We start from the raw sequence: 21,698 nt of genomic DNA, 5'->3' as shown, positions 1-21,698 counted from the left end.
TTGAAATGACATTACCGTATTGTGTGTCGCCCCGAGAAGTCCGTCTGAGCAAACCCAATTGTGCGCCAAAATTGAAATATGAAAATGTGAGGTTCGTGTATGAGGAACTGTTTGGGTCACACACGACTTTGTTAAGTGGGTCTTTTTTAAGGGACGCTTTGAAAAATTAGACCCTACGCGGGAATGGTTCTGTAATTAATAAAACCGGGGTCTGTTTATTATAGTGGTGCGCTTCATAGTTTAAAATCCCATGTGGGGTGTTTTACGGTAATAATGGAAACAAGTTGGTCGGTGGTTAATTCTTAAATATAATATTAAACAGAGGAATAGAGCAATATGAATGTGATTTTTTGTATTTATTTTTTTGCTAAATGGTAAGTCTGTCTTTGACAAAGTCCAGGAAGTGTTTTATAATAAGAATAGGAATGAGAAACGTGATTGGTCGTTGAGACGTCGAGCCAAGTTACGTGCCTCACTTCTCGCGAGAAAAGGGGCTGTGTGTCTTCGCCTTGTTGGACGGCGAGGAAATTGAGTTATATTTACGTTTTGTAAGTCTTGGGTTAAGTAATGAAAGGGTGAGTGACGATAAAGATGTCTGTAATAGTGCTTAGATGGTGCTTCGATTGTTATTTTTATTTTATTTTGCATTTGAACATTGATTGGATGGCTTACTGTTTCAAAGTCAGGAAGTACAGTGCATACCGTAGCTAACTTTTCTTTCTCATGTGTGTTCGTCCTTACATGGCTTTCGACTTTGACATTTAATAATAACAATAGTACTACGTGGACTATAGCAATAAACGCATATTATAAGGAAAGTCCTTTGCCTTGAGTCTGAAGTTAAGACTAAATATTCATTTTTGCGTTGCACTGGAGTAGATTGCTGTGTGTGTCATTTTTGCGGGCGGTCTTACGTGTTTAGCAATACAAATAACATATCCTTACAAGAAGCCATATAATAAATTTCAATTAACTGATCTCTAAACTGTACTGAGGTCCTATTATATTGCGGCAGTTAAAAATACGTTGGTGTGCACTATGCAATGCAGGGGGTTATTCAACATGGCATGCACACATGAAACTGTTCATTTCAAAGTTGCATAGATTTGAGATTAGTTTGATTGCACTGTAATGCACTTTTTCAGATTTGGCAGTTTACACCTTTTTTTTTCGTTTTTCTAAAAGAACAAAAAGGTGTAAGTATGTCTGTATGGTAGGTTGACCCAGGTATGTTAAAAACGCATATGCATGGTTCCTCCCATTACTGCACAACTAAATGACAATATGCAGGTGTTTTATTTTTCTCTGCTCTGACACCCATTGAGTGTTATCCCACTAGAGATACTTGTCACTATTCACTTTGACAAATCACAGCCTCCCGTGTTTAACCTGTACTTCTGCATTGTTGCCATTCAAGCATACTATTGTTGAGATGCATAGCTTTACACACAGGTGAGTTTGTTGCACGCATGCCTTTTCAATGAACTGTTGCTAATTTGGCAATGGGTTTAATTCTGAATATGTATTTGTCCCCACAAATAGGCCGTCATTTAAGAAAAAGGCAAAGCAAAATAATAATAATAATACAAAAAAATCTATATGGATTGCAAAACTAATGAAAGTACCTATATATTTTGCATCTGTAAACTTCAGCAATCTCCCCCCAGTCTCTCCTCTTAAATTATAGCAGCTTGTGTGCAAATCATTCACACTATTAATAGCACAGAGGCCACTGGATAGGAGCTCACATGATACAGCAGACTTGGTTTCAGTTTACAGAGATTGATGCACATGTGGCCAGTGTTCCTTTGGGTCGGCATTTTGAGCTACTTTTAGAAGTTACTGTAAATGCTTATTCATTGTTGCCTGTGTTCATTATTGTATTCCAGGCCATTGACAGATGATAGAGTCTGGGTTCCCTCTGTCGATGACTGCCTTCCCTAATCATGCTGCTGCGCTGGAGTAAACTGTTCGCAGTGCTGTTCCTTTCGCAGGCCGTGTGCTTTTTACAGAGCTCTGAGGAAGAAGCTATCCCGGACGAATGGGTCCTCCTTCACGTGGTGCAAGGGCACATTGGCGCAGGGAACTACAGCTACCTAAGACTGAACCACGACGGCAAAATCATACTGCACATGCAGAGCCTGAAAGGTGACGCCGATCTTTATGTCTCGGACAAAACCTTGCGCCCCAGTTTTGACATCTACAAACTTCAATCGGCCACATGTGGCCCCGATGTAGTTGTGGTGCCCCTGGATTTCTTGCGCCCTGTGGGTATTGCTATTTATGGGCACCCTTCACACCAAGAAAGTGAGTTTGAAATGAGAGTCTATTATGACCAAACTGTCCTCGAGGATCCCTTTGTCAAAGCCTCTTACTTTTCAGAAGAAACAGGGAAGCAGAAGAAATATCCTCAGGTCTCGGAGGAGGAAATTCAAGAGGAGGAATCAGTGCTTTGGACTATTCTAATTGGAATCCTCAAGATAGTACTTGAAATACTGTTTTAAAATGGCCTACATTCTCAGAATATCGAAGAAAATTGCAGTTTAAGTGTTCCTGTGAAAACACTGCATTGCGTGTCGATTGAATCTCTAACATGCGCTGTGATCTGGACAGTGAAACTGGACAGTTAAAACATAGGGACCAAAAGCAGAAATAAACATTTTGGAATTAAATGTATATCTATATATATTTTTTCCCTGAAATAAATTCTTTGTTGATTTCTATCTGGATGTAGTGGATATATCCAAACAAAACTTAAATGGTAGCCATGGTCAAAATGGTCAAGGGTCATGTTATCTTGGAAATGAAGTGTCAGACTACTGTATTTACTACTGTAACCAATATCAAAAGGTCTGTCAGAACATGGAGACTTTAATGCACTAACATTTTAATGCCTCACATTTCAATTTGTCTGGGCCTGTACTATGCAAACAAACAAAACAAAAATCTATATGATGTATGTAAGAAGTATACACTGGGGGAAATGCTGGTGCAGTTGGACGTTAATCTTTTTAATGAGTTTAACATGCATTTAATGAATACCAAGCATTTGTAGTAACTATCTCAACAGAAACTTAAATAAGTTTACATGGCATGCAATTTAAAATGCATAATTCAAACATTTTGTCAACAAAGGTCTTTGTGCAGCCTTTGAGTAATATCTTTTTAAAATTATATTTTTTACCAGATACATCTAATTGGTATTGGGAAACTAATGATTATATATAATTTATTGTTAGTGTCACTGAAACGTTCACTACAAATGCAAAAGCAAGTTAAATGTGGTATTTATCAGCATGTCTGATTACTGAGGGGAGTAATTGAAACTGTGCAGCAGGGTGCTGTGTTTTTGAATCTTGGGGGCGAGAAAAAGCCACTTCTTGATGTACCACATTCTTGGAATCTCCTCAATGTTTTGCTTGACTGGGGATACTGGTGTTCAGGTCAAAAATGAAGAGAGAGATGCATGTCAGTAATGAGCAATCGTCTAATGGACCTCATGGTACAAGATCTTCATTCATACAGAAGGACAAAGTACAGTGGGCTTCTTGCAACTTGTAATGATGCAATATTTTCATCAGTTGCTGTGGGTTGAATTCTTGCTTTGGTGCCTATTTGAAACGAAGAAATATCAATTTTTGCCACACTGCCGACACCAAAGTTTTCAATGTCATTTTAGCATCACAGCTCCACATTTGCCATATGGTAGCAGTGTCAAAAAATGTACGGCGGCGATACACACTGGTGGGCCGGTTTGTAGTAGATCCTACTTGATACTTAGGCTTTCACGTGACTTGATATGCCCCAAGGATCTAGCTATAAAATGCTGTGATTTTTATAGGGCTTCTTAAAATTTGGAATGGCCACGATATTAGAGCATTGTTACTCATCACTTGAGCATGAAAGGGTGGATTGTAGTTTTTGCATTGTCATGTCAAGTGCCATTGCTTTTGTGTTTTGCTTTGGCCAATGGTTCTAAATGTTTTGCAGAGCTCGTTTTGTTCAGCAGTTATTCCTAATCTCAGGGTTTATGAAACAGTGCGGTAGTTTTTTTTTTTGTACATTAGAAAGTGCTAGAATGTTTCTCAACTTAATTTGCGATCATTAATAATGGTGTAAAAATAAAGGCGGAACTTTTGTCTAAGTAGGTTTCATTTGATTTTGTTGTGGTACTGAGTGTGTCTTGCTTAAAGTAAAAGTCCAAGCAATGATCCAAAGGACTCCCAACAGGTGTTTGCAAAAATGGCTGGGGGGGGACTAAAATAATTGTATTAATTTTATTAATCAAGTTGTGTTTAATTTAAGCACCTTAATTTAGGGAGTTATGCAATTTCTAGTGGAATTAACAGGCTTATGATTCCCACAGGAATAAAACCTGGGTATCTAATTTACTCTTGAGTTGTGATGGTACCCATATTGAAACTCTGAATATGCTTATCAATAGAGAGATACATATTTGTAATCCATACATATTTGTATTATTTATTTGATCATTTTAAGGTTGATAATGTAAGCTAATTCAATAATACAAGTAACTGCAAGATCCGTTAACGGGAATACTTTGTTATATACAATTTACTGTATGAATTTAAATGTTATGGACAGTCTTTTTTTTTAAATCATGATTTCCCCAATATTATCATTTAACAATACGTTTTATTTTAATGCAGATGTGATGCTTTAAGATGTACTTTATTAAAAGTATGTTTGGGTACAGTACCCTGCCTTCGCGCAGCAGGAAGTGGTTCATTCATTCATCGGCCCGTCCATGTCTGCCCCTCTCTGTAGTTTTAGAAATAGTCATTGTTTTACAAAACGAAATTGTTCCAAATTTCCGAGGGATAAGCTACAGCACAAAACATATAACAGTGTATTAAAATATTGAAACGAACGCAATTAAACATAGCTTCATGAAATAGACACAGTGGGAACGTTTGTCTCTGTATCTTGTTTCCTTCCGTTACGGTTGTATCTGCCGGAGCACCGGACTGGCGTGTAAACATGGCCGCGGTTCTGCCTTCGAGAGCCAGCGACAGCAACCCCGCCACTCCGGGAACACAGTCTACGAAGGTAAACCAAATCATATGTGATTAAAATATTAGTTAAACCAAAGAGGTACAAGTCACGGGTATCCATTTTTTTCTAATGGAAGACCGAATACAAAGTTATTTGGTCTTAAATATTTAAGCCCCCTGCGCTGTTTTGTTTTCCACCGATCTGTTACACACACCTCGTTTGTTATGGGTAGTCCTGTCGTAATGTATAGTTAGAGGCAAAAATCTTAATTTGAAATTAAAGTGTGAACTAAATGTACAGCTCACATAGCCTGAAGTAACACATGCGCGATACATTGTTAAAGGTCTTGATGGTAGGATACCTATGTAAATATAACGTTAAACAAAGCTGTAATTAAGAATAGCAAAGCACTGAAATGGAAATATTCACTATGATTAATGTGAACTATAACTTAAAAGCCAGTGCCTTGTAATACTAGAATTGATCTGAATATTTACTGTAAAGCAAAATATAAAAACAATAATGGACTTGCACAAATATTTCATTGTCAAATACAAGATTAACAGTTTGTGTGCTTGAGACCAGTCTTGTGTTATGACTGGGGGGCTGTCACACCGCTCAGCTGGATGGAATATCTTGGCAAAGGAGAAATGCTCCCTGACACGGGTGTAGACAAATTTGTGCACAAAATTTGAAAGCTTTTTGTGTGTGTGGAGTATTTGTGGGATCTTTAATTTCAGCTCATGAATCATGGCACCAACACTTTACATGTTGCATTTATGTCTGCTTGAAACTGATTTGGCGACTATACAACGTCCATGTGATCTGAATTGATCAGTTTCATTTCCTGTCTTTTTTTTGTTCTGCTTTTTGTTAATTTCCTTCGGATTCCTCGCCGTTTAGGATGACAATGAAGAAAATTCCAACGATGGAAGTCAAGCCCCCAAGCGTCGCCGCATGGGTTCAGGGGACAGCTCTCGGAGTTGCGACACATCCATCCAGGATCTGGGGTATTTGCACGGGCTTGGCCTTTTATGTGCTGTCTAAGTTGTGATAAACGATGCAAACCATAAACAAAACAAAAAAGAACTATCTTATGCAAATATATCCCTGAACAGCTTAACATTTTACTCAGGTCCACATACTTCCCGGCGGAAAACCTGATTGAATACAAATGGCCTTCTGATGACACGGGCGAGTACTACATGCTCCAAGAGCAGGTCAGCGAATATCTGGGAGTCACTTCCTTCAAGCGCAAATATCCCGGTAAGCAAATTCCCAATACAGTAACACAGGAGAGAATACATATGAACTGATTTGATAATTTATTGGTGATTACCGCTTTATTGTGAGAGCCCTGCTTTTTGTGCTGTAACATGCATTCGCCATCTGTTTCTTTTGCAGATCTGGAGCGGCGAGATCTTTCCCCAAAGGAGAAGCTGTATCTGAGAGAGCAGAATGTCATTACGGAAACGCAGTGTACATTAGGTGCAGAAATAATCTCCATGTCTTTGTTAAGAGTATAATTAGTAATTACTAATATACATCTGAAAACAATCAAAGCACATAAAGATGTATTACAAACACTTTAAGGTTTCTTTAGAGAGAGAAAAATATACTAGGATGCCAAATTATGTTTATTTTGACTTATTATTGCAGTTCACTTTTTTTTTTTTTAATTCTGCTATTAGGTATGTAATTAGTAGTTTTAATTCAAATACAGGGCAACAGTGTGCCATGTTGTTAGTACAATTAGTGCTTTAGAAATAAATAGATAAGTGGCAATGAGATGGAATCTGAAAGAGGTGAAATTGGATAAAGCATACAATCTAAACACTGTTAATTAAGGAATAGAAAAGAACATTGCTTGTTTTGAAAAAGAACACTGTTCATGATGAACCTCTTAGATATTCATGTCTGAGGTTTTTCTTTGTGCTGCATGTAAGACGAGGTTGGTAAGAGAACTGCCTCGTTCGACTATTGGTATCTATACATTTGTTTTCATATTGTTTGCTATACAAATAAGACAAGTACAGCATTGCATTGTAACCCCACACCCCCCATCTTTTCTCTGCTTCCTATCTCATGCACTGTACGATTATGCTAAATATGCATATATCCCCTACAGGTCTGACCGCTCTGCGCAGTGATGAAGTCATTGACCTGATGATTAAAGAGTACCCCACAAAGCACGCCGAGTATTCTGTAATCCTGCAGGAAAGAGAGCGACAGAGAATCACTAAAGAGTACTCTGTAAGTACTCTGAGCTCTGTAAGTATATAGTCTTGGTTCTGAGCTGCACGGTTGTTATTTTTTTTCCAGTGGCTAACTTGAAATGCTTGTGTAATTTGATTCTCGTGTTAGAGTTCTGCCTGCACGTTTCAACCAGGCTTCGGCCTGAAATAAAAATGGGGTTTATAGCACTCGATCATGATCAAATGGATAGTCATAACTAGCAAGTATGACCATCTTTATTGCTTTTTTGTGCTGTAGCTTAAAGAGATTAGTGCCTCAACCCAGTTGCCTCTTGCCATCTTGTGAGATGATGTATATTTTCACAAAAATGTAACATTTCTATATAGCTATCTTAAAAAACAACCCATGGTCCTTCCCAGGCTGGAGCCAGTTTGGAAACTATATGCAGAACTCCAATAGGAGGAAGTTAGCGCACTGAAGAACTTTCTTGGGATAATGCATGCTTTACATATTTATTTTCCAGTTCATTCTGTATCTCATGCACTACTCTGATAGTCCTTTGCTGTGTCTTTTATGATGCTCTGGAATTGTCTCCCCCTGCAGCCCCTTGAGGCGCTTGTTGTTGAAGCTGACAGACCCTGTTGTGCCTCAATGTGTGAAACGTGTCACTTTGTGGAACACTACCACAGCAGCTCCATTCATCACTTTTTGCATGTTTCCTCTGAATGATACAGTCAAGGGTCATCATTCCACTTCTACATAGATGTTTTTGTGTGTATGTTGTGTGAGTGTCAGATCGGTGTTGTGACTGAGCACTGTAAGGGAGGTCTGGAAATTTAGAGCCAGATTCACTCCCGGTTGTGAGATTTATTATTTATAAGTAGGGCCCTGCGTTTTCCGTGCCTTGTTTTTTTCAGTTGTAATTCAACTGCTGTGCCCTAGATATCAGTGTATCCTCCCCGGTTATGGTAATAATTCCCAATTTAGAAATTAACAAATTGTGCTTTTTTTTCCAAGGAATCCTGAGATTATTAATCAAACGGTGGTTTCATAAAGCAGACTACATTGCCACCTTGTGGGGGGAGGAATGAAGTGCAGCCTAAGAAAGCAGGTTGCATAAAAGGCAGGGCCATATTCATTAGAACTCAGCATTTTATATTTATATAGGCTGTTGCATACAGAAATGTCTAATCAGTGCATTCAGTGGAGCACAAACTTAAATTATGGCTTTAACAGATTGCTGGTTTATTTAACTTATCTGTAGAAAGATCTTTCTATACTTAGCTTGATTTGTAACCTGGCTCTTTTTTCACTTTGTGTAAGTAACAGGAGTTTATAAGGATACAAGTATTATTTTCTTGCATTTGATAATAACTAGAATTAGTTATTGACTAGTGTTTACTCCTGAGGGTCACCTATTTGAACACTGTCCATACTAGACAAGCAGAAAACCATAACCCTTCAATTGAATTAGTTTAATGCAGTTTTAAGACAGAGGTTAATGTTTTTATTTATTTTATTTTATTTAAAGCAAATGCAACAACAGAACCCACAGAAAGTTGAACCCAGTAAAGTGCCAGAATACATCAAGAAAGCTGCTAAGAAAGCAGCCGAGTTCAACAGCAATTTTAACAGGGAGCGGATGGAAGAAAGAAGAGCTTATTTTGACCTCCAGACCCATGTAAGCCATTGATTATCTCATTTCTATTTTATGATGGCTGTTATATACACTCACCTAAAGGATTATTAGGAACACCTGTTCAATTTCTCATTAATGCAATTATCTAACCAACCAATCACATGGCAGTTGCTTCAATGCATTTAGGGGTGTGGTCCTGGTCAAGACAATCTCCTGAACTCCAAACTGAATGTCTGAATGGGAAAGAAAGGTGATTTAAGCAATTTTGAGCGTGGCATGGTTGTTGGTGCCAGACGGGCCGGTCTGAGTATTTCACAATGTGCTCAGTTACTGGGATTTTCACGCACAACCATTTCTAGGGTTTACAAAGAATGGTGTGAAAAGGGAAAAACATCCAGTATGCGGCAGTCCTGTGGGCGAAAATGCCATGTTGATGCTAGAGGTCAGAGGAGAATGGGCCGACTGATTCAAGCTGATAGAAGAGCAACTTTGACTGAAATAACCACTCGTTACAACTGAGGTATGCAGCAAAGCATTTGTGAAGCCACAACACATACAACCTTGAGGCGGATGGGCTACAACAGCAGAAGACCCCACCGGGTACCACTCATCTCCACTACAAATAGGAAAAAGAGGCTACAATTTGCACAAGCTCACCAAAATTGGACAGTTGAAGACTGGAAAAATGTTGCCTGGTCTGATGAGTCTCGATTTCTGTTGAGACATTCAGATGGTAGAGTCAGAATTTGGCGTAAACAGAATGAGAACATGGATCCATCATGCCTGGTTACCACTGTGCAGGCTGGTGGTGGTGGTGTAATGGTGTGGGGGATGTTTTCTTGGCACACTTTAGGCCCCTTAGTGCCAATTGGGCATCATTTAAATGCCACGGCCTACCTGAGCATTGTTTCTGACCATGTCCATCCCTTTATGACCACCATGTACCCATCCTCTGATGGCTACTTCCAGCAGGATAATGCACCATGTCACAAAGGTCGAATCATTTCAAATTGGTTTCTTGAACATGACAATGAGTTCACTGTACTAAACTGGCCCCCACAGTCACCAGATCTCAACCCAATAGAGCATCTTTGGGATGTGGTGGAACGGGAGCTTCGTGCCCTGGATGTGCATCCCACAAATCTCCATCAACTGCAAGATGCTATCCTATCAATATGGGCCAACATTTCTAAAGAATGCTTTCAGCACCTTGTTGAATCAATGCCACGTAGAATTAAGGCAGTTCTGAAGGCGAAAGGGGGTCAAACACAGTATTAGTATGGTGTTCCTAATAATCCTTTAGGTGAGTGTATGTGTCTGTACATGCAACAAACTGCAATACACTGCCATTGTAAATACCAATAGGCATAAGCTTTGCTCTCAGCTTTACATAAGTTTACATAGGTACAAAATCTGTTATACCTTTACCAGTCACTTGTATTGAAAACTTTACTATTTTGGTTAAAATCTCTTTGGGTTGAGTTCAGGCTGAGTTCATAGTACATAGTTTTAAGAGTCAAATTGCCTATTTTGTTTAGTCATCTTTAGCTAACAATATTTTGAATATATTTGTGTATTCATAGCAGCCTAACGTACTTCTTGATCCATTGGGTATTCATATATATGTTTATTACAGATCATCCAGGTGCCTCAAGGAAAATATAAAATTCTGCCCCCAGAGAGGACCAAGACTGGGCCCTACCCGGTGTCCCTTATCCCTGGGCAATTTCAGGACTATTACAAGAGGTACTATTTTCCCTGTGACTCTTGTGTGTTCATTTGACTTATACCACATTTCATATCTAACAGACCGCAGATTAGTACACTTGCTTACCCAGAATCCCCATTGTTGGCTGGAAGTAGCCTCTCAGTGGTGATGCTGTTCAAATGCTAAAGCAGTGATCCAATACAATACATTAATACATAAATGCTTTTGTTTTGTTTGTTTGTTTGTTTGAAGGTATTCTCCTAACGAGTTGCGCTACCTGCCCTTGAACACGGCCCTGTACGAGCCCCCCCTGGACCCCGAGCTGCCCGCACTGGACAGTGACGGAGACTCGGACGACGCGGAGGAGACCAGGGGAGATGAAAACAAGAAGACCAAAGCCTCGTCTGTGAGTGCGCAAACCTAAATTCCAACTAAAAGTGTCCTGGACAGGTCATTTGATAGGCTAGACATAGGAATAGGGTTATTAAAAATAACAAAAACATAGAAAAACTATGATTGACAGAGGAACATGACCGGACACTCAACTGTTTGGTGAAAAAGCCTTTAAGAAAAATGTACCTGGAATTTGATGGAGAAAATCCTTATACTTTGATGCATATATTATATCAGTCACCCACTAGATGGAGCCATTGACCAGCACTTATTAAATGAGTTGCTTGTTTTGAAACCTTTCATTTGATTAATGTTTAGCAGCTACTCAGCATTGAGAAAATGAGAATATTAATGTTAGCGGAGGAAAGAAAGATGCATCAAGGGAATTTTTGTAGCAGTGCCTTTGGAACTTAGCCTACAGTAAGGAGAGAGAATCGTCCCTCATTTAGCATTTTAAACGTGTCCAGATCTGAGGTGCATATTTAACATTTAGACGTGCTCCGTTAACAGGATAGCTCCTCTGGAAACACGTCGGATGGAGACAGCCCCACGGAAAGTCAAGAAAGCGCCGCGCAGGGGAAGCCCAAATCAAGGCCAGCGACTCCAGCGAAAGACGGGTCCAAACGGGCCACTCCACACAAACCTCCCCCAGGGTACAAGGTAGAAGAAAAAAGCCCCTGACTCTTATCAAAAAGCACCTTTTTGTTCCCCCCTTCCCCCCCCCCTTCCTCAATGTCTCTTGCGGCAGACATGGCACACTTCTCTAGATCCAACCCTGACACTACGCCCATCTTTCGGGGTTGCTTAGACTCTCCTGGGGCTTTCTTGTGACTTTAATCTCTGGAGCTGCCTTCATCTGTCCACTGTTTCTGAACTGTCTGCATAGATGTGTGCCCAGCGATGTCTCCCTTGTAGACCTCTAGAGCAATAATTAATTTGGTTTCCAAGTGGGACTGTTTGTTTTGTATCTGTTAGAACACTCCTTTGTGTGTTTTCTTTATTTTTATTTTTTTTATATATATATATTTATAACTGTGCCCCAGCTCTTTGCATATATGTATCCCTTGATTGTCTTATAATATACCTCTTGGCTCCCAGCCTGTCAGTACATCTACCAGGCTCGTGAGCAAAGACTTAATGGCTGCTAGAAATAAGCTAACGTTTGGTAATAATATAGGATCTAATAGATATATTTACACTTTATTCAGTAGCATTACAGAAATACAATATACTGTATAACTAGATCATTTGAAAGCAGTTTGTGTGTTGCTTACTGTATTTATACCTGTTTATAAGTCCATACTTTTGAATTCCCACGCTTGAGTATTTGTATACCATCATCCGAATGCTCTCAGACTTTGAGTGCAATAGAAGGTGTTATGATATTACTGCCATTTTATTAACACTGCAGAAGCACAGATCTGTACATGTTTCATGTGCCAAGGCTATATATAAATGGCTCAAACGGGGACCGGTTTATCCCCTTTGGTTATTTGTTGCTTCTGTTGGAAGTGCAGGTGTTTTTTGAAACGTTATTTGTGGGGAAAATGTAACTGTAATTGGATCAACAAAATATTTACCTTTTGATTTCGATCACAGCTGCTTCCAACAGTTGTCCCTGTTATGTCAAATACTACGTCATATGTGTGTGTGTATGGTTGTAAATAACCACGTGGTTTATAATATTACTTGTTTCACTAGAAAAGTAGTTTAGTATTTAAGGGCAGAAAAGTAAGAAGGTCTCATACATTTTAGGAGTGAAGTAGTTGCTGTAGTTATTTGAAAGCCAATTGTATGTCAGGTAAATTGTCTGCAGGGTTGGGGTCAATTCCAGTTTCTCCATTCCAGTTCCATCTGTAATTCCTGTTTCAATTCAATTCCAGTTCCAGTTGAGTTCTGTCAGGGACAAAAATAATTGGAAATGCAGGTTGAAAAAAAGGGAACTGGAATGAAAAAAAGTGGAATCGACTTCGCTCTTGTGCGTTAAGTACAGGGGATGTTACAGTTTGACTAATTATATTTTAATTAATTTTAGAACACTAAAATAATTCGCCGACCTGCATCTGATGGTCTATAATTTACTGAAATGATCAGTAAAAATTCGCAATCAGACTATTACTAAACTGTTTAGTCTTTACAGTATAATATTCAATGTAGGAGAACAAGTGGAATAAGTAATGATCAATTTGGAAAAAGAAATAGATAATCTAATCCCCCCCAAATACAGGTGAAATACAAATCAGTATTAACTAATGCCCAGATTGTAGTTGTAGGGATTTGAATCTAGAGAGAGGAATGTAAACAGACAGCAAGTTGCATATAACAGAATAGCTGCTACAGCTGAGTAACTCATTGCACCGTTTGATTGGTTATCAGCCTGTTTGCTGCACTGCACTACAAACGTTAGTGGTGGAAATGGTCTGGGCAGTATGAGAAGTTTTATGACCTTGAATATTACTCGCACAAATTCAAATGTTTTTTTTGTTGTTGTTTTTTCATATGGAAAATTTAGCTTGAGAGTATAAAAAGGCAAAATGTCAAAACTGTGTTTTGAGCACTTATAAATATGTAAATACTAGATCCCAGATTAAAACTAAAAATCTAGATTGCACAGAATGTTTTACAAAATAGCAGTGCAGCTTAATAGGGTATAAGGGAATCTGTGTTACTGCAAGAATTACTGGTATTTAAACCTAATTTGACTGTTACGTTTATACTATGTATCCCGTCTTAAAAGAACCACAACATCATCATCATAAGCTTTATAGGAAAATATATATTATTGGTCATATTTTCAAACAGAGAAATCTTATATATAATCTTTTTGATTTCATTGTATACTCTTGCAAACACTAATGGAGAGATACTGAGGGAATATGCTATATATAAATATGCCACTAACCTCTCCTCATAAACATTTTTTAAAGGTGTGTGTGTATGTGAAATTGATAAAGCATTGTGAGCTGGCACCCAGGAGGCAGAAATGTCATTCAGTCACATAAAATACTTTGAAATGACCGCAAAACAAAACCATCAGCACTTTGACCTGAAAGGACAAAACTCCCGTACACTAAAATGTATTTTAAGACTTTCATTTTCCAGTTTTAAGGATCTAATGAAAGTAAAATTTCTACCCCCAGCAATAATCATCTGAAAATCGGGTCTTGAAAATATGTATTTATTTTGATTCAGAAAAGTGTTAGCACTTAAAGACATGTCTAGGCACTTGTTTTTTCAAACCAAACACTAATTTGAGAGTATTTTGGTTGCAGTATAGAGCATTGTAGGTACAGTTTCTGTTTATCCTCAGGCTGATGTTTTTTGTTTTTTTCCCATGTGCATCTTTGTATTACAAGTTGAAGCTCAGTGAGTCATGTTGATGCTGTTTATTAATCAGCAATTCAAACATATCCTGCCAATGCTGAGTCTTCCATTGGCTGATGCATTTGAGCTACAACTAGTTTTTTTGTTTTTGTTTTTATACTTAAAGGTAACATTAATTCAATCTAAGAACTGTTTAACTGTGAAGTAGTTAATGGTAACAGACTGTACATACTGAGTATTTGTGAGTGCTTTATTAACTTCTTTGTCTTCAACCCTTGTGCTGCTGTCGTTTCTTTTTCTATTAAAAGACTTACTGCTTTTTTGTTCCTGAGACACTTTTCACACAATGAGATACAGCCTGAAATGTCAGTATTTAGAAACTTTAGTACATGACGTATTGAAATAAAAGGTTTTGAACCATAGATTGAGAATAGATTTTTTTGTTATTACTATTCTGTTGTCAGTTCTGCTGTATACCCGATTAGTACTGGTTAGCAGCATGTCTAACTACTTTTCTAGCACTTTTTTCATCAGGTCTTCTGTCATAAGACAAATATATATTTTAATAAAACTTCATCTGCAAGTATATATCCATGAAGAATTTATGTTTTGCATTTTATTGTAATACACTGAGATCTTAAAACCCAAGATAAATGTTATTTATTACTGTTTCGCATGATTCGCTCCATGAATCTTTTAACTTGAAGTAGTTTCACTTTCCAATAGATGGATGAAGGTGACCATGAAGGCTTTTTCTATGGCAGCTCCAGTTGTTTTCTGTCAACCACAGTTAAATGTACAGAACACCACTGTTTTGATGTAATGTATATGGGGGGAAAATACATATATAAGTATTTCCCTTAATCTGCTGCATTTAATATGACAAAGTAAAATTTCATTTTTGGGGCAAAAATGGCAAGTCTCTGAAATGAATACTGTTTATAATGGCTGAGATGGGTATGTTTACCCCTTCATTGCTGACATCGTTTCACCTGTCCTAAAAGCATTTGCTTCAGTTAGTTGATGTCCCATTTTCTGATTTCCAGTTCCAAAACATGTACACCTAGAGCTAGGAAGCGTTGATATAAGTAAGATTGAATCAAGTCTTGGTTTGGACGGGCTCTCGCAGCTACAAGTGGCAAATGTCAATACGTGGATTCAATATAAGGCATACTATTGCTATATCCTTACCAAATGAGGCATAAAGTGACTCACAGGCACACGGCTTTGAAGTATCCAACACTTCAGAGTTCATGTTGTAAAGCAGGGTTTGAGTTGGACGGCTAGAGCAGAAGCAATTGTGTGTCTTCAGATGTAAATGGCTTTGACTGTGGATGTACTGGGAATTTAGATTCAAGATGGACTGAGCAGGAAATAAAAAAGTGGACCCAAGCGTGCCAAAGTTTCAATCTGGACAATGTGGATAGATAAGTTTTGAATGTGTTTGTATTCCATGACATTCTTCTGCATGTCATTTACACTGTGTGTGCTGGATGTGGGTTTGAAAACCCAATCTGACTCCACGAATTATAGTGAACTGAACACGTAAATTGATTATTCTTGTCTGGTTGAAGTTTCCTTGGAAAGTAAAGTAACGATCAGTAGACACTGGCTGAAGGCCAAATTACCTAATTATGTGCTACAAACTTTTAATTGGCTAGAATGATGCATCATGTCGAGATGGTATCATTTTGTTTAGAGGAATTTAGTGTTGGCATTTAATTCTTCAGCATAACAAAAGTTAATTTAGCACACATGGAGATCTGTTTTTCACAATCCAAAAATTGCATGCTATAGTCTTGTATCTGTCTATTTTCAGGCAAATGGGTGCCTTCAGCTTTTCTTTTCTTCAATGTAAGATCCCAGTTGTTCTTCCCCCTGTCTGAGCTCTGCTTTCCATCCCAATAAACGGTTTTGCACATTCCTGAAAATTTTGCTCTGCTCCTGTTTTGTCTCTGCTGATTTCCTCCTGCTAAGTTGGATATGCCTTCTGCTCCGGGAACTTAATTTATGCTTCGTTAAATGTTAATGAGTCAATTACATTTGATTTATTTAAGAGTCCTTTAAAGTAATTTTTGTGCAAGCCAAATCGGGACAGTCGCATCAAGGCCATGGCTGATGTATGCAGTCATAATTATATACCACATTGTCTTATATGGTGAGGTAAAGACTTTGAACGGATGCTAAAAAACTGTCAGCTTGTCTAAAAAGGTGTCGTTATTTTGCAATTGACCAAATAACCTCCGAGAAGCAAATGGTTGGTAGACTATGGCAGGAGCTCGTGCGTTATCAGTGGGCAATGATCTCTTCTAGATTCCTTAACTTTCCAGCCTGTGTTGCTCCCGAAGCTCTCGGATCTGTTGCCAATGGTTTTTATAGCGTTCTTCTGCCCTTCCAGCCGAAGGTCATTCCAAAAGCTATATGTGGAATATGTCAGAAGGGTAAGGAGTCCAACAAGAAGGGGAAGGCCGAAGCACTCATCCACTGCTCCCAGTGCACCAACAGCGGTAAGTCAACCCGACTCCTATATCGTGCAATTGTAAGCAAATTGAGCCTTTTTAAAAATACAGGTTTATTACATTCTTAGTTAGGATTTTGTGTTTTTTTCTAAACCTAAAGATTCATCTGCGTAAGCGTTTGTTTGAAGTGTATGACAGCATTGTTCTAGCAATGGAGCAGTTTGGTCCCAGAGAACTCTTAATATGGCCAATACATGTACTTCTCCTCTTAAATAGCTCCCTTTTGTGAATTAAAATACCCAAGGTAAAGTAAGGAATCTTATGTCCATATATATTTTCATGGGCTGTAACTGTACCATTCTGCAGTTACAGCTGTACTCAATTGCCCATTAAGGTTCTGTTTAATAGGTGGGTTTGGGCCAAAGGAAGTAGTATCATACATGCATGGATATTGGAGTATGTGAAAACTAAAGACCTGAACAAACAATCTAGATTTTTGTTCCCCTAACTGGGTGAATTCTTTATTTCTTGAGCACTGCTGTATGCACAGCCCAATTAGTCAATAACTACTGCCTTAAAGCAAAATACTTGGTCCTCCACTGTTTATCTAGACTGTAAACTTGATTTGATTTGATTTAATTGATGCACAAAGCGGGCCAGGTTTTGAGCCCAGCTTGGAAAATGTTCCTGCTGGTCGGCGCAGAGCGGCTTCCCGGAAGTCATTGCGCCCGCCCTGTTTGTGTTCGCAGGCCACCCCTCGTGCCTCGACATGAGCGCTGAACTGGTGGCCCTGATCAAGACCTACCCCTGGCAGTGCATGGAGTGCAAGACGTGCATGGTGTGCGAGCAGCCCCACCACGAGGAGGAGATGATGTTCTGCGACAAGTGCGACCGCGGCTTCCACACATTCTGCGTCGGCGTCAATGCGATTCCACTAGGTATGCGCCTATCCCCTTGGCAGTCATTTATTTTCTACTGCTGTGCATGTGTCCCAAAAGACTGTACCAGATTTGTGATGATTGTGCTTTATGTACAGGCAGTGGTATTTAGTGCAATTCAGTTTGATCTATTGTGTTCATCTATGATAAAAAGGGAACACACATGCTACAGGGATTTTCTAGAAGTCTAGAAGTTCACTCTACTTCCTGTTCTATTTTGTACTTTTATTGCTGTGTGGAAACCTTTTTCCTTGCAGCAGTAAATTAGTTTTTTTTTTGTGTCGCTCCTGATTTTTCCACGTTCTTCCACACAGGCAACTTGGAGTGTATTGACAATGCTTTGGTTCCTGATTACCACAGCTTGCATTAGTGTTTAGCTAATTAGCTCCCTTAATGTTTCATTAGGACCCGGGACACACAATAGCTTGAAGTGTGGATCATGAAATTTGTCATCGGGGGGGGAACAAATGAACACATGTATTTTCTTCTTCTTTTTTTTTTTTTTTTTTTTTTAGGATGCTGGGTTTGTGATTGTTGTGTCAAGGACCTGGCAACCCCAAAGAAAGGATTAAAGAGAAGCAAGAACACTAAAGAAGGCTAAAGGCTGAATTCTGGTGTCCGTTAATGATTCAATAGGCTTGACTCTACATTGGACTGTACAAGTAATCCATTTTAACATGCATTTTTTTTTTTATGGACTTTTTTTTTTTTAATGTGTATTATTTGTATGATCTCAGGTTTAAGCAAGAAAATAAATAAAAACTACAAAAAATGTGTAATGTATATATGTGCTGTGTTGTATTAAATATGTAACCTTTTTTCTAATAAATGTTTTTTTTTTTAAATAAATGGTCACTGTATTTATTTACTCTGTAGTTTAACTTTAAGTTTAATTAAAAAAGAAAAGAAAAATGAACTGTTGTGAGCCAGCTCAGAGTATGGCACACCTCAGAGAAAGCACACGCATTTTTAGCAGTTTTAAAAGGGAGTTCAGCTGGTTATGAAAAGAGTATCTGGTTTATGAAGCTTTACCTCAGACTGGCCTGAGAGGAAATCACTCATCGAATGCTTGTTTGTGGGTTTGATGGGCTTATTACAAACCTTGATGATTTTGTTCTACGGTTTTCTCACTACGGTGTGATAATACCAGGACTAAGAATTAATTTCTAGTTTTGTTGAATTAAAAGGACCCGCTCTTCCTGGGAAAAGGAACATTAAAAAAAAGTCAGTTTTCCCTAAACTTCTCTGTCAGCTTCTTGAAAAGTAACATGGTAACACTCTATGACTGTATAGTTTTTTTTTTTTTTTTTTCTGCAATTATCTCAGTCACATAATTTCAGTTCAAAGGGTTTGAAATTCTAGTTTTTTTTATTTCAATATCTTTGCTCCCAATATGGGCCATGGTGACTGAATCCACCCCCGGCTCTCTGCCAAATATCTGATCACACTCCCTGGGAGAGTTCCCACTGAAGCACCTGGCAGGCAGCACGATCTGCCAGCCTCCAGCCTGTTAAAGCATTCTGTTGACCCGCCTGCTACCAGAACCCCCTGCTCCTGTTACCCCCTCCTGCTGCCTCCCTTCCCCCCAGGGAGGTGTGCGCCCAGGTACCTGTATCATATTCGAGTCCCTACATTATTATAATGTGCAATGTTCCCACTGTATTTCTGCATCTAAGCTCCATATAGGGAGTGTAGTCTGTGTGTGGACCTGGATTTGTTTGTGCCTGCTCTGTTGTGAGCTCTGTATTTTCCTGCAGCTGCTCTTTTTCCCTCTCTGTCAACGCTGCTGACTTTGAGGACTACCAGTTTTAACTCTGCCTCCCTTACAGCACTGATATACATTCCAGTTTAAACTCGGCCTCCTCTAGAGCACTCAGATATTCAAACCTATAAACCTAGAGAGAAGTTGACATGCTGTGGTGAATGGAGTAGAATATTCCATTAGGCTCCATGTCTCTCTAACCTGCTTTATTGTGACAGGTTTGCCCTCCCTGTGGGAGTGGGTCCCTCCCTGGTCACATTTCAGTTCAGGTGTATCATGAACTCAGCGAGCTCATTACAATCTCTAATGAAGTGTCCGTTGTAATGCATGTAAAGAACTGACAACCGCCGTGCAGCCGGGTGACAAAGCCAGAGCTCGTACATATTTCACACTGCACGGCTCGAGGGCACCCAATTTGTCACCTGTAAAACGCCTGCTGCTTTACACTAATGACGGGCCTCTTTAACCTGTGGATTACAGGTCTCGGAGGGGCTCCGATTACCTCCCATTGTCTCTCTATCTTGGGCCAATTTTGTTAAGCGATGCGATCGGCGTGGCATTTTCAGATGTGGTCAAATGCGTGGGTTATGACTGTTCACCTTAGTCCCCTGCTATTGTTTCGTTATATTTACTCACCACAAATGATTAAAAGGTTATAGAGGTCTGAAAGAGTTATACTTGGCCTGACATTCAGTTGGTATTGAACATCTTCCCAGCCTTGTTGGACTGGATTGAGGTGTTTAAAGTAATTCATGAATGTGAAGTGAACAAACACACTTACGCGCACAGATATTTGTAACCACGCTTTAAATGTATAATTGAGATTAGGATTGTTGTGCTTCGTTTCACTTTCATTTCCAAAGGAAAGCACAAGTGTAAGCACGCGTACTGTGAGCTGTAGTGGAAAACATATCCTTGTCTCTTTTGCAACGATGAGCAATTCTCAACACACTTAACAGATTCCCTTCTTCGTGCTAAGCGCTTCCCAGGAGGTCAATTTCATTCACAGGTCAACCACTAGGTGGAGACAACACACCACATGCCATCCCCTCTGCCCAAGTAGGGTAAAAAAAACAGTTTCCAACCATGCCTGAGCTGCAGGCGCACATTTGGATATGTGTATTGTTATAGCACTTAGGTGGCTGTGATTAATCGTTCACACACAACCCCTACAGAAGCTACGCCCCAGAATGCGGAAACGAACTGATTACAAATGACAGGATCCCTTTTTGTCGGTCAGCAGTAGAGGATTTGGAAACGTCCGGGGTATTTATTTGAAGCTCAACACATTTCTAAAGAGCAGCGTAGCAGCGGTGAAAGAGATGCAGGCCTATGTAGGGAACCCCCGATCTCTGTTCTGGGAAGTCTATTTCGTACGAAACCCGAAGGATGTCAGGAGGATGATTCCACTGCGGAGCTAGGAAACCCCCCCCCCCCACCTCTCCAAGCAAGCGCAGACCGTTTGACTGATTCTCGATGGTGGCCAGAATGAAAGGAAAAAGAAAGCATGGCAAGAAAGACAAATATGTTGTTCTTTGCTGCCCATGAGGGTATAGGATCAGCCTGGCATGGGCCAACCAAGTATATGAGATATCAGGTGTGCATGAATTATTAAAGCCGAGCCTCATGGCTTATTTAGGCTCATTACAAGCTTTTAAGAAAGAGTTTCTCCCCCCTATAAGCTGTAATGAGTCTCAAATCAGGGTGTAATGATGCATTTCACTGCCAGGCTGCCAAACAACAACATTGGAGTTCCAGCAGCAGGCCAACAGGACGCCTCATGCATATTTCACCACACAGGGCTCGAGTGCCGCCACACTGTCCACCTGCGTAGCACCTGTTGCTCCGACCCTAATGAGAAAATGCTTCTACTCCTTCGAATGAGGCGGGCGTAAGTGGAGTCAGTTCATATTGTACCCAGCCCCTTTCAGAGCTGTTTAGATTAAGCACAGCCTGCTGGAAAACAATGAGTCCGACAGTTGGGGATGGTAAGGGATATACGGACGTCTAGTTGCACTTTTGAATCGGTAACATTAGCTGCATTGAGTGGCCGTCGTGTTTTTGTTTTCTTTTTCTTTTTCTGGGTGTGCAGGAACTAGTGAAACATGCCTCTAAAGGCTGGGCCACAGGCAAAGTGGAACCATTGGGGAAACGGCACATTTTTGGTGGATTAAGAGCCTTTATACACGTCTTCCCAGAAGTACTAATATTTGAACTAAAAAACAGGTTTGGACAGAAAGTACTTCCCAGATTGAAGTCTTAA

The 21,698-nt window shown here is 39.4% G+C and overlaps 2 protein-coding genes across 7 annotated transcripts; both read left to right on the top strand.

The window, feature by feature from the left end:
- Window positions 1-2,723, top strand: c23h6orf120 (chromosome 23 C6orf120 homolog). Of its 5 annotated transcripts, none has more exons than XM_066697185.1 (2): window positions 1-86; window positions 1,890-2,723. In XM_066697185.1, the coding sequence occupies exon 2, from the start codon at window positions 1,947-1,949 to the stop codon at window positions 2,502-2,504; it is 558 nt and encodes a 185-aa protein (XP_066553282.1). In that variant the 5' UTR covers window positions 1-86; window positions 1,890-1,946; the 3' UTR covers window positions 2,505-2,723. The 5 variants fall into 5 exon arrangements, with proteins under 5 accessions (XP_066553282.1, XP_066553280.1, XP_066553281.1 ...); XM_066697183.1 differs by having other exon boundaries at window positions 1-91; XM_066697184.1 differs by lacking the exon at window positions 1-86 and adding an exon at window positions 137-548.
- A 2,206-nt stretch (window positions 2,724-4,929) lies between these two features.
- phf10 (PHD finger protein 10) lies at window positions 4,930-18,456 on the top strand. 2 transcript variants are annotated; one of them, XM_066696648.1, is made up of 12 exons: window positions 4,930-5,070; window positions 5,920-6,026; window positions 6,152-6,282; window positions 6,421-6,504; window positions 7,145-7,269; window positions 8,744-8,893; window positions 10,488-10,597; window positions 10,812-10,965; window positions 11,463-11,612; window positions 16,675-16,783; window positions 17,485-17,673; window positions 18,189-18,456. In XM_066696648.1, exons 1-12 carry the CDS (start codon window positions 5,002-5,004, stop codon window positions 18,272-18,274), a joined length of 1,464 nt encoding a protein of 487 aa, XP_066552745.1. In that variant the 5' UTR covers window positions 4,930-5,001; the 3' UTR covers window positions 18,275-18,456. The 2 variants fall into 2 exon arrangements, with proteins under 2 accessions (XP_066552745.1, XP_066552744.1); XM_066696647.1 differs by having other exon boundaries at window positions 7,145-7,287.
- Window positions 18,457-21,698: the final 3,242 nt, after the last annotated feature.

This window comes from Amia ocellicauda, chromosome 23, assembly GCF_036373705.1.
Source record: "Amia ocellicauda isolate fAmiCal2 chromosome 23, fAmiCal2.hap1, whole genome shotgun sequence".
Taxonomy (NCBI): domain Eukaryota; kingdom Metazoa; phylum Chordata; class Actinopteri; order Amiiformes; family Amiidae; genus Amia; species Amia ocellicauda.
This window is presented reverse-complemented; position numbering and strand designations above follow the sequence as displayed.

What these genes read in the sequence shown, in the direction of transcription:
- c23h6orf120 (XM_066697185.1), top strand. Translation starts at nt 1,947, where the DNA reads ATGCTGCTGCGCTGGAGTAAACTGTTCGCAGTGCTGTTCCTTTCGCAG.
- phf10 (XM_066696647.1), top strand. Translation starts at nt 5,002, where the DNA reads ATGGCCGCGGTTCTGCCTTCGAGAGCCAGCGACAGCAACCCCGCCACT. An exon ending in CGGGAACACAGTCTACGAAG is followed by an intron (nt 5,071 to 5,919) that starts GTAAACCAAATC and finishes CTCGCCGTTTAG; the next exon opens with GATGACAATGAAGAAAATTC. An exon ending in ACATCCATCCAGGATCTGGG is followed by an intron (nt 6,027 to 6,151) that starts GTATTTGCACGG and finishes CATTTTACTCAG; the next exon opens with GTCCACATACTTCCCGGCGG.